Here is a 10,915-nt window from a genome sequence, read left to right on the forward strand (position 1 = left end):
GACTCCGCATAACGCGCTCAAGGAACTTGGTATCGGGTCTTGAGGTCCGCTTGGCTACTGGCTCCTTGAGAGCAGAGACCCCTCGCGACTTGTGGGCACTGGCCCGGGACTCGGCATCTTTCTTCAGCAAGTTGACCACATAGTCGTAATCTTTGTCTTTGGAACTCATGCCATATACGGGAAATTATGGTATTCAATGGCTATCCTGATATAGGCCAGCAACCAAAAGAGAATAAATAGCACGAGAGAAGATAAGGAAATACCAACCGCTTTATACTGTTGTATATTACAGATCGGCTGTCGTATGTACTTGTATTAATGGGCGGACCGCGCGATGATTTGCCGGTGAAAAACTGACCACTTTAATTTTTCAACCTCCAAATCAAAACGATAGGGTCCCATTTTAGACCACCCACGCTGGTAAACTAAGATCTTTTACTCGATGCGTGGGAGGACGGTCGTCCCTTCCAGCTGTCTGCTGCGCCTAGGAGGCTGTCGGCCGGCTTTTCCTCGCCTGGATCGCCGTCACACAAGCACCAGTGCCAGACCAGTTGAGGACACTGCGCGACTCAATTGGAGTCTCAAGTGCAAAGAGCTGGCCAAATCTGAGAGGTTTAGCGAGCTGAATGAGTTTTTGGCCTATGGGAAACAGCTGGGGTACTCTATGTACCCAGGACATTTGAAACGGGTCATGTACGTTCTGGCATCGCTCAAACGGTTTGATCTCGCCGGGAAGATCTTTCGCACACACTCCACGGAGAACATAGCTCACAAGTCTACAATATTCTATGCTCTCGTGAGCGCACGTCGGCTTTGTGATTTTGACCAGTGCCGTCGCATATATAACCGATACCACGGCAAGGTTTCGTTCTCGCGTGAGGCGTACCACATGGCTCTGGACGGGTTCTATGCTGATTACGACTTTTCGAGGGCCCAGGAGATCATTTGGAACGACATGGGGGAGCTGCGGAACGAAGCAACGCTGCGGGAGTACATCCATGCCGCATGCAGGATCGGAAACAACGTAGAAGGCGCGTATCGCTTCTTTCGAGAATGGAAGGACGTGCGGCAGCTAGAGGTGTCAACCGCCAGCTATGCGGTCATGTTAGAAAATCTTGTCTTGCGTGGCGCCGAGGAGCTGTTTAATGAGCTGGCTGCCACCCTGAATAAAACGACACTACGCGAGAGCGCAATTGAGCATGTATACGTTCTGCAGGCGCTGCTTCACCAGAATGAAAAAGAGGTGCAGAAACGCATCAACAAACTTGCATTGCACCGTACGGTGCTCACCCAACGGCCATTTATAGAGGCTATCAAGCATTTTTCGGCGCAGGGAGACGTACAGGGTCTGGGATTCGCCGTTGGCGCGCTGAATACCAGCGGTTTTCAAATAGAGATAGACGTGCTCAATTATGTGGTGAGTGGATTATACCGCCAAGATAAAACGTTTGAGCTTGTCCGATTTCTCCACCAGCTAAAGGCTGACGATATGACGGGCAACAGGAATACCCTTGAGTGGCTTGTTAAGGCATTGGCGGGGAAATACCCGACTAAAGGACTCCGAGTACTCAAATGGGCCCGTGAATTCAAGGAAGCAGGGGTGGTACTGCCTAGACCGCGAATTGCTTCAATCCATCAGAACGACAAGAGAATTGTTGTCGAGGGAGGGAGAACACGAAGTCAACAGAAGCTCTTGTCAAACCTCCGGTATCTTATTAAGCAGGATCGACTGGACCAAGCAGAGAGATATCTTGAGGAGGTGAAGGCTCGTGGTACCATTCCTATCAAGACGGCCTACATTTTGCTCATGCGTGGTATCGCTCAGAAAGGGTCGCTCAACGATGTTAAGCGCGTGTATCGGAATATGCTTGACGCTGGCCATGAGGCGAACGTTCAGATATATATTCTCATGCTCAGGAGAGAGCTTGCTGAGGCACGTGAATGCCGCGATGATGGCATATTAGCAACGAGGAGCGATGCTATAAGCAAGATAAATGAGCTGCTCCAGCTCTACCCGGCGTCGGACTTATCGCTACAGGATAGATGTAGTCTCGCACGTGAGTTAGAGTTGTATGGCGAGTACCAGAAGGCCGTCAACCTTCTAGACTCGCACCGCGACCCGTCCGAGCCAATTACGCTTGCCAACCACGATAGCTACAGCCTTACTGGGCTGTTGCGGTGCTATCGCAAGATGAAGAACTACCAAGGGGCAATTGACACGATTGAGGTGCTCCTTGATAGTCGTCCGACGATTACCCTTTACAATGCATTTTTCCACGAGCTCAATATGTGTTTTGTCAACGCTTGCGAGCACGGTACAGCGGATCACGCACTCCAGCTGTACGCGCAGTCGCGCCTGTGTCGCGAATACATGGACAAGCTCTCGGAGGAGTTCAGGATTACGCTGCACGAAATCACTAAGCATTTTAACGACCTGTAGATATTACCACTAACGAACCATGCAATGTACAATACATCATTTTTCAAACTTCTTGAATTTATAACTTCATCATTTGTGTTACGAGTAGAGAAAATTGAACGAATGGTAAATGAGGTAGCAACAACCTTTTGGTCTTGAGTGCGCTTTGGGGCCGAAGGATTACCGTTACTTGAATAAGGGATTACTAGTAACATTGTATCGTATCAATATGCTTACTGTACATATTACAAGTGATCTCTCCTGGCCTCACAAAAAGGTAGGATAAAAAGATAGATAAGCTGGTATTACCGTATTACAGCGTAACATTGTATCAGCTGAATCCCGCTGATGACATGCACAATGGTTCTTCTAATGAATTACCTAATGATATTACGGTAACGTATGACAACGAATATACGTATATGACAATATATATTATCTTCATCTAGAATCTATATCACCTACTCGTAATAAGAGCCATAATTGATGGACCGAAGCGGTGCTGTGTCAATACTACAAGTATTAAAAGGGATAATCTTCGTACACCAACAACCATTATGTGCCAATTAGTTAGCCAGTAAACCAATGATTAGATAATTTGTTGATAAAAATCAAAATATGGATGTTAAAAACATGTATCAATCTAACCGTAGCTGTAAAGGGCAAAGCTATCCCCGGCGGCGTGCGATGGTTGCAGCATAGAGGATTAACTCCGATGACAAAGCCTTAAGCCCCCCCCCCGCCACCAGCGTCTTTTGGTACCATCTCCTAAAAAACTCAACCATGGCATTCAAAACTACTGCTACTATTGCAAGCTTCGGCGGTAAGCTGGCCAAACTTACCCACCAGTCTGCTGTTCTGGGCTGTGAGATGCGGGTCAATGTCTTCTTCCCGCCTGGGGCCTCTGCCGAATCCAAGGTTCCCGTGCTCTTCTTCCTTAGCGGACTGACCTGCACTCCCGACAATTGCTCTGAAAAGGGCTTCTTCCAGGCCCACGCCGCCAAGCGAGGCATTGCAATTGTGTATCCTGATACTTCGCCTCGAAACGTCAATATCCAAGGCGAGGACGATTCGTACGACTTTGGATCGGGTGCCTCGTTCTATATCAATGCTACAAAGGAGCCTTGGAGCAAGCACTACCAAATGGACGATTATATCGTCAAGGAGCTTCCAGAGGCACTGTTTGGCCAATTCTCCGAGCTTGACGGTAGCCGGGTCTCCATTACTGGCCACTCCATGGGCGGACACGGTGCGCTGACCTTGTTCCTCAAGAACCCGGGCAAATACAAGTCCGTCTCTGCGTTTAGCCCAATCGCCAACCCAAGCAAATGCCCATGGGGTGTCAAGGCATTTACTGGCTATTTTGGCGAGGAAGAGAAGAACGGTAAGTGGAAGGAAAACGACGCCACCGAACTCATCAAGTCCTATCAGGGCCCGACTCCAACGATTCTCATTGATGTTGGACTCAGCGATAACTTCTACCAGGACAAGCAGTTGCTTCCGGAAAACCTTGTAGATGCCTCGGACAATTCTGCGTACAAGGGCAACGTTGATCTGCGGTTCCACGAGGGCTACGACCACTCCTACTTCTTTGTGTCTTCATTCGCCGGGGATCACGTTGACCATGCGGTCAAGCATCTTTAGTATTGTATTGGTAAACTACCGATATCCGGTACTACGGATATCTACTGGTACTACAGATATCTAGCCAGGTATTAAATAAAGTCTGCGTAGGCTATTACAGCCAATCCAATTTGTTTGCGATTGCTGTCGTGCCCCTGTGATTCAACGTAGTTTGCATCGATCGCGGTCGGTCGGCTGTTCTCCCGTGCGGCTTATCAGACCCCCAAAAACACCCTCAAACTGCTTTTCACTCACATACCAACCATGGAGTCGGCGAATTTCCATTACGAGGATACTCTAGGGGTTAAATCGGCCCTCGCGTCGGTTGTAGGTAGTTGTTACATGTAAGACCCACATACTAACTTGTATCTAGCCGATCGAGTTCCTGCTAGATCTGCTTCACAAGGTGCAAGATCAAACGACATGCTACATTTGCCACGAGCTCATGTTTGTCCCATGCTGCACGAGCTGTGGGCACACTGCCTGCTACAATGTACGTCCTCACTTTTGTGCTATTTGGAAGTTCTAACTGTGCGACTAGTGCTTGTATGAATGGCTCAAGAACCAACCGCAGAGGAAGACCTGCCCGACTTGTCGGGCTCACCTCAAAACTCCCCCCTATGTGACGTTTACCGTGAAGAACACGCTAGAAGCGATGATGGCGGCTGTCGTGGATGCCGATGCGAGCCGCGAGAGGCGTCTGGAGGCTCAGAAGAGGGAGGCATTGAAGCTCTATAAGGAGCACATGAAGAAGTACAAAAGCGCGTTCCCCAAGCTGTTTGCGCAGAGAGCTCCTGTTGTCGACGTAGAGGACGAGGTTATGCGATGCCCACAGTGTAATTGGGAGCTGGAGCATGGCGTGTGTGCCAATTGCGGCGAGAGGGTAGAAGTGTCTGACCAAGAGAGTGCCACAGACACGGAATTCTCTGACGACCACTTTGGCGAGAACAATTATGAGAATGACGGATTTGTAGTCAGCGACGGATATGTGAGCCACGACGAGGAAGCGCCACTGCCGGAAGATATGGAGGAGTATACGATGGACTGGAGCGACTCTTCGGTCGGTGAAGGAAGGCGTGAGTTGTACAGAATGGCTGACTCAGAAGCCAGAAGCGTGGCAGGCAATCAGATCTATGAAGAGGAGATTTCTGATGACGACGACATTGCTATGGAAAGCAGCCGACCGCGAAGAAGGCAGATGGTCGTTATTGACGATGACGATGAGGATTTTAACAACAATGCGGGACGCACCGAGGACACTCCTCTGTGGCCAGCGCCAAGGTATCGAATGGCGTCCAGTAGTAGCGATGAGAACCCACTGTGGCCTATAGATGCACGTCGGGTGGAGGGGGCTCACGAAGACTCTGACGATACGTGCTATTCGGACTTTCAGGGGTTCGCCGATGCTACCATCAATCGCGAAGATCGTCCGACAAGCACGCGTAGGACAAGACATATTGTCGAGGACCTTGATTCGGAGTAGCTAACGACTCGGCAGGCGATATTCACCATACGGTAACAGAAATATGATACGGGGATTCACGAATACAGCAAGCGAAAGCTGATAATTTACGAAATTCATGATATGGTACGAGAGTTCAGAAGCAGAAGGCGAAAATATGGTAGGTGAAAGTTCATGATATGGAATGAAATTGACGATATTATACGTGAGGAATTCATGACAGTTCATGATGAGCGAAAAAGATTCTAACACAAGCCTAGGCCTTGGACTTGGGCTTCTCATACTCTACTATGTTCTCAATACTGCCAACGTTGGACAGGCCGATCTCTACGACGTCACCATCCTTGAGCCACAGCTCTGGAGGATGCTGCTGACGTACATAAAACGGAGTGCCCATGAAAATCACGTCGCCCGGCTGCAAGGTAGTTCCCTGCGACAAGAAGGAGATTACTTCCCCTACCGGGAAGATCATATCGTCGTTGCTCTCTTGCTGCGTGATCTCGCCGTTAACCTTGGTGTAGATGGTCTGGGTCTGAATATCTCCTACAACCTCTGGGGTAACAATGGCGGGCCCGAATGGCGCCCAGCCGTCGTACATCTTGCCCAAGCTCCACTGGCTCCCGCCTTTCTTCTGCCAGAGCCGGTGAGACACGTCGTTGCCTACGGCATAGCCCAACACATAGTCAAGGGCATCCTCAGCGGAAACGTCCCTGCAGGGCTTACCAATAACCACGACAGGCTCGCACTCGTAGTCAGTTTCGTTCCCCATCTTCTGGGCAACCTTCGGAACCGGAATTGGATCCGTTGGGCCCGCCACGGCGCTGGAGGGCTTGTAGAACAGGATCGGGTACTCGGGCAAGGGAACATTCCCCATGGCGGCATGCCTAGTGTGATCAGGTTAGCATAATCGGACGCAATGGCACCTGCAAGAGTAAGCAAATACGTACTTCTTGTAGTTGAGGCCCAGGCACCGGACAGTAGGGACCTTGCTTGGGGGCAGTGGTGAGAGCAGCTTTCGAATGGGCAACACCGTCTCCTCGACCTTGTAGTCGCCGAGAATGTCGCCGGTGATAATCCGAGCCTGGTTAGCCCTTCGAGCGTCGGTCACACCGGCCGGAAGAACAGCATCTCCGTAGTATGTTTGCCCGTCATCGGCGATGAATCTAACAATTCGTTGAGCTGTCAGAGCTGTCATTGGTTAGAGATATATGATTCTTTAATCTATTTATTACTTTAAAAATTTGGCCAGACTAGCAGCCATATTGTCCGTTTTATATCTAGCTACGTAGGATCTCTGCATTTGGCGTCTTCGATAGGCTCTACAGCGGATCCCGGAGTTGTGCACGGCCCTTCGGCGGACTCGATCAAGCGATGCCCCTCTTTGCTTAATACATGCTCAGTCGCTAGCTATGTCTAATATATGGAGTAATTGCAGCTTCGATAGGTACTTCAGCGGGGTTCCGGGGTAGTGCACGGCCCTTTGCAGGATTGGGCCATTGACCCTCTTTGCTCAATACATGCTGCACCGCTATGTGTGTGCATATCTATGCTGGGAGAGCTGTGCTGATTCAAATACTCCTCGTGTAGCAGTTAGAGGGATGGCCCTCGAGTTTATCCGTAAACGCGGTCAAATGCAGCACTAGTCTAAATACATAACAATAATAATAATCTTGATTAAAGTCCGTTGCCGAGGGCGAAGGAGGACTAATCGCTAAGTGTGCTCATTAATGCTGGAAGCTATAGTGATCCATATAATCCCCCCGCGTGTAGCAGTTAGAGGGTTTGCCCTCAAGATTATACATAAATCCATTCAAATGCAGCATTAATCTATAACTATTTATTTCGAACAAAATCAATCAAACTTGGCATCAACAGTAGTGCTTCTCTAACGATGGAAGTTGGCTGGAGCGTTTATGTGTGCGCTGATTGGCTGGCGCCGGAGTCGGTCGACGAGTGGTCCCAAATCAACAACGAAAAAATCTCACCCCATCCTCGAACGTTTACTATCCTACCACGCAATTAGAAAAGATGGTGCGTAGCGACGTGAAGAATTCGAAGCGAAGAGAGGCTAATTGAGTTGTTTTCTAGGCGAACAAGGTTGCATACTACCAGCGATTGTACCAGGCTAACGAGCAGGTGCCATTGTGGCTCCGACACCCACGATCCAAGCTCATCCTCTACCCATTCTACGCTCTGTTCGGCATTACCTGCGTTGCTATCCCAGCCTTTGGTCTTACCCGAGCTATTTCTGTAAGTGTTTACGGACTTATTAAGTGTGTGTTGTGAAAGGTTGCTAACTGATTTGATTACAGGGCAAGAAGGCTGAGAAGGGCTCCTTTTTCTAAGAACCTTTTTTGATAGTACAGATATATATTTAATTTCAAACTTGAGAGTCAATGTTTGCCTCGGTCATAATGGCGGCAGATTGCCAGCCAGCGGCCGCAATTGCTAGCACATGGCGTCCCGGCAGGTCTACAGGAACAGGTTTGTCGAGATTGAGGCCGGCAGAAGTCTGAGTCGCTCCGAGCTTGAGAACGTCATCGCGCCGGCCGAGTCCAAATGCGCCACAGGCTTTGGATTCGCACCCCCATGTAAGCATTTGGCCTCCCCGTAGAAGAGCGAGATTGTGGTGGTCAGCAACAGCAATTGAGATGCACCCGACCTTTTGGAGCTCATCGTAGATAATTGGCTTGTCGAACTCTCCCCGCCTGCCAATGAGTACGTCATCTTTGTCGCTGAACAGAGCGAATCGTGTGTAAGATCCAACGATCTTTGCAAACTGGGCGCCATCTCGCAATGCCTTTTCAAAGGCGTCCAGTCTCATGGGTGGCTTGGGTTCCTGGTCCACGACTTCAACCACATAGGGCACCTTGTCCTTGGTGATGTACACTAAGAAATTAGAGCCGGCCATCATGTCGTGAATTTCAACACCTTGGGTGCCGGGCACGACAACATAGCTGTTTACTTTTACTGGCTCAGAGTTGGTATAGCCGGAATGCTGGAGAGTGCCAACGCCGTGCCAGACGATTACGCCCACGCCCTCGAGCCACGCCGTGCTGAGTTCCCACCCTGCTACGAGCTTTCGAATTGGCGCGTCTACATCGAATTCTAGCTGGGTGCCCGGGTACACGTAGGTGCGGTCCCAGACCCACGCCTTGTTCTTGCTGTCCAGCGCAAGAATGTGCTTCCTCCCGCTCGACACAGAAACGAATTCGATGGCGTCCTTGGACAGGGTGTGCAATTGCTTCACTCTACACCGCTCTCTGAGGCTCAATGGCGGAGATAGGCTACCAATTGGCGTCAATGGAGGGACAGCATCGGAGTTGTATTCCTGACGCACTCTGTCCACATCAATCTGCGGCTCTTCATTTGTCCTCACCTCCCGTTGCTCTGCACCCTCGGGTGCTGGAGGAGGGTCGGTCTGAGGCTGCTGGAACTGATGAACGTCGCGAGGAATTACTCCGCCAATTCGAAGAAATGGATTACGCGGTCTATGGAGAGGCAATGCGACGACATTTTGCCCACCGTCACCGCCCCAGTAGTACTCTTGTAGCTCACCAATGCCATAGAGCCGACCGTCGCCAGTGAGTACTGTAAAGCCATATCCGCCAGCAACCACGTCGGAAAGCACCAATGACCCCAATTGGTCCACCTTCTTCGGCTTGATGATACCGTTCTCTCCGGCCTGAGTCCGGTACTCGTCTCCAATGTCACTTAGCGTGAACCCCAGCCGACCACTACCGCTCGAGCCCCATGTGTATAGCCCCGCCATTCGGCGCCACCGGTACATCTCCGGCCATTTATACATGGTGAACGGGTTTGGCTGGAGGCCAAATGTCTTGAAGAATTGGTCATGCCAAACCGCAGGGTCGCTCGTGTACTCTCTTAGCACGCGGCACGTAGCGCCCACTGCTTGAATATCTTCTTCCGACAAGTATGGGAACACTCCGTTTACAAGCACATCATGGCCCAGAGCGGCAAGATGCTTTTTCTCGCTATATGCCATAAGTTAGCATAATTCAAGAATCCAATTGATCTATTTCACTCACCTCATAGTTGTAGTTTGCCACTTGATAAGGGCGGTCGGAAGGGGAGAAACACCTGCACGGCATCACATCAAATCAACGCATAGTCGGCATCAAAGACATAGGGTTTTTTGCTGCCGACGGTTATAAAAAGGTTGCCAAATAAAAAACCGTAAGGAAATTTGGTTGATTAGAGTTATTATTCAGATAGTTCGTTGGATGACTAGAGATTGTTCATAGGGTAGGAGTGAATGCGCACTGGTGTGAAGTTGGCGATGCCAGCCGCATAGCGTGAGGCTTAGACAGTTTTCATACCGATTGCAAATAAGATCCATTCGATTTCGAAAAAAGCACGGATTATATATAAAAGTTACAGCTTTGGCTTATCCATCTTCGTGAAATGGGCCTTACCAGCCCTGGAGCCATTGGCCCGGTTGAGCTCCTTGCTGATCCACTCCCCAATAGACGAGAGCTTATCCATATCGATGCCGGTTTCGTAGCCCATTCCATGCAGCGCATATACCACGTCTTCCGTAGATACATTGCCAGTGGCACCCTTGGCATATGGGCATCCACCAAGGCCGCCAACACAACTGTCGACTACGCGAACACCCATCTCAACCGCCTTGAGGATGTTGGCGACTCCCTGGCCGTAAGTGTCATGGGCATGATAGGCCACCTTCTCGGTAGGGATATGCTTGAAAACCTGCTCCAGCAGGGCTTCGACGTGGGAGGGAGTCCCGACACCAATCGTGTCCCCAAGAGACACCTCGTAGCAGCCCATGTCTAGGTACCTCTTAGCAAGCTCAGCAACTCGCTTCGGGTCCATAAACCCATCGTACGGGCAGGCAATGACCGTAGATAGGTATGCTCTCACTCGTGTATTGTGCTTTCGAGCCTCGTCAACCACCTGCTGGAACGCCTCAAACCCTTGGTCTATGGTTCTATTGGTGTTTTTCATGCTGAACCCTTCCGAGGCGGCTCCGAAAATGGCGACCTCTTCCAACGGTTTACCTGCCTGCTTAGCGCTCTCCAGCGCCCCTTGCAGACCCTTCAGGTTCGGAGTGAGAACAGGATAAGTGACTCCATTGCCAGAGTACTTTTTCAGCACTTGTGGGTATAGCTCCTTGGCGTCGCCCATCTGTGGAACCCACTTCGGCGACACAAACGAAGTGACCTCGATGGTCTTCAACCCGGCATCAGTAAGACGATCTATGAGTTCCAGCTTAGTCTCGGTTGAGACCATTGCCTTCTCATTTTGGAGGCCATCTCGGGGAGAAACGTCTACAATCCTGACGAACTTGTCAGCATTCGTAGATAGTGGCCGCACAAACGATCGCGTTCTCAAAGCTGTCCTCAACATGGCTTCTGTCTGATATGGCCATC

At 50.2% G+C, this 10,915-nt stretch overlaps 7 protein-coding genes across 7 annotated transcripts; 4 read left to right on the forward strand and 3 right to left on the reverse strand.

Annotated features, from left to right (window-relative positions):
- Positions 1-442: 442 nt before the first annotated feature.
- Positions 443-2,440, forward strand: TRVA0_017S01420 (uncharacterized protein; the record flags this gene model as incomplete). Its single annotated transcript, XM_076684629.1, has 1 exon — positions 443-2,440. One exon carries the CDS (start codon positions 443-445, stop codon positions 2,438-2,440), a length of 1,998 nt encoding a protein of 665 aa, XP_076541139.1.
- Positions 2,441-3,289: 849 nt separating this feature from the next.
- TRVA0_017S01442 (S-formylglutathione hydrolase) lies at positions 3,290-4,063 on the forward strand (the record flags this gene model as incomplete). The annotated part of the gene is made up of 1 exon (XM_076684630.1): positions 3,290-4,063. The coding sequence occupies one exon, from the start codon at positions 3,290-3,292 to the stop codon at positions 4,061-4,063; it is 774 nt and encodes a 257-aa protein (XP_076541140.1).
- Positions 4,064-4,306: 243 nt separating this feature from the next.
- Positions 4,307-5,525, forward strand: TRVA0_017S01464 (uncharacterized protein; the record flags this gene model as incomplete). The annotated part of the gene is made up of 3 exons (XM_076684631.1): positions 4,307-4,369; positions 4,416-4,535; positions 4,584-5,525. 3 exons carry the CDS (start codon positions 4,307-4,309, stop codon positions 5,523-5,525), a joined length of 1,125 nt encoding a protein of 374 aa, XP_076541141.1.
- Positions 5,526-5,760: 235 nt separating this feature from the next.
- On the reverse strand, positions 5,761-6,699 carry TRVA0_017S01486 (fumarylacetoacetate hydrolase family protein; the record flags this gene model as incomplete). The annotated part of the gene is made up of 2 exons (XM_076684632.1): positions 5,761-6,388; positions 6,452-6,699. The coding sequence occupies 2 exons, from the start codon at positions 6,697-6,699 to the stop codon at positions 5,761-5,763; spliced, it is 876 nt and encodes a 291-aa protein (XP_076541142.1).
- Positions 6,700-7,532: 833 nt separating this feature from the next.
- On the forward strand, positions 7,533-7,849 carry COX7 (cytochrome c oxidase subunit VII; the record flags this gene model as incomplete). The annotated part of the gene is made up of 3 exons (XM_076684633.1): positions 7,533-7,535; positions 7,593-7,754; positions 7,817-7,849. 3 exons carry the CDS (start codon positions 7,533-7,535, stop codon positions 7,847-7,849), a joined length of 198 nt encoding a protein of 65 aa, XP_076541143.1.
- A 35-nt stretch (positions 7,850-7,884) lies between these two features.
- SAF1 (SCF ubiquitin ligase complex subunit SAF1) lies at positions 7,885-9,558 on the reverse strand (the record flags this gene model as incomplete). The annotated part of the gene is made up of 2 exons (XM_076684634.1): positions 7,885-9,499; positions 9,554-9,558. The coding sequence occupies 2 exons, from the start codon at positions 9,556-9,558 to the stop codon at positions 7,885-7,887; spliced, it is 1,620 nt and encodes a 539-aa protein (XP_076541144.1).
- Positions 9,559-9,899: 341 nt separating this feature from the next.
- TRVA0_017S01552 (hydroxymethylglutaryl-CoA lyase) lies at positions 9,900-10,892 on the reverse strand (the record flags this gene model as incomplete). The annotated part of the gene is made up of 1 exon (XM_076684635.1): positions 9,900-10,892. One exon carries the CDS (start codon positions 10,890-10,892, stop codon positions 9,900-9,902), a length of 993 nt encoding a protein of 330 aa, XP_076541145.1.
- Positions 10,893-10,915: the final 23 nt, after the last annotated feature.

The sequence above is a fragment of the Trichomonascus vanleenenianus genome (assembly GCF_965637985.1).
Source record: "Trichomonascus vanleenenianus strain CLIB 3782 genome assembly, contig: TRVA0_017S, whole genome shotgun sequence".
NCBI lineage: Eukaryota > Fungi > Ascomycota > Dipodascomycetes > Dipodascales > Trichomonascaceae > Blastobotrys > Blastobotrys vanleenenianus.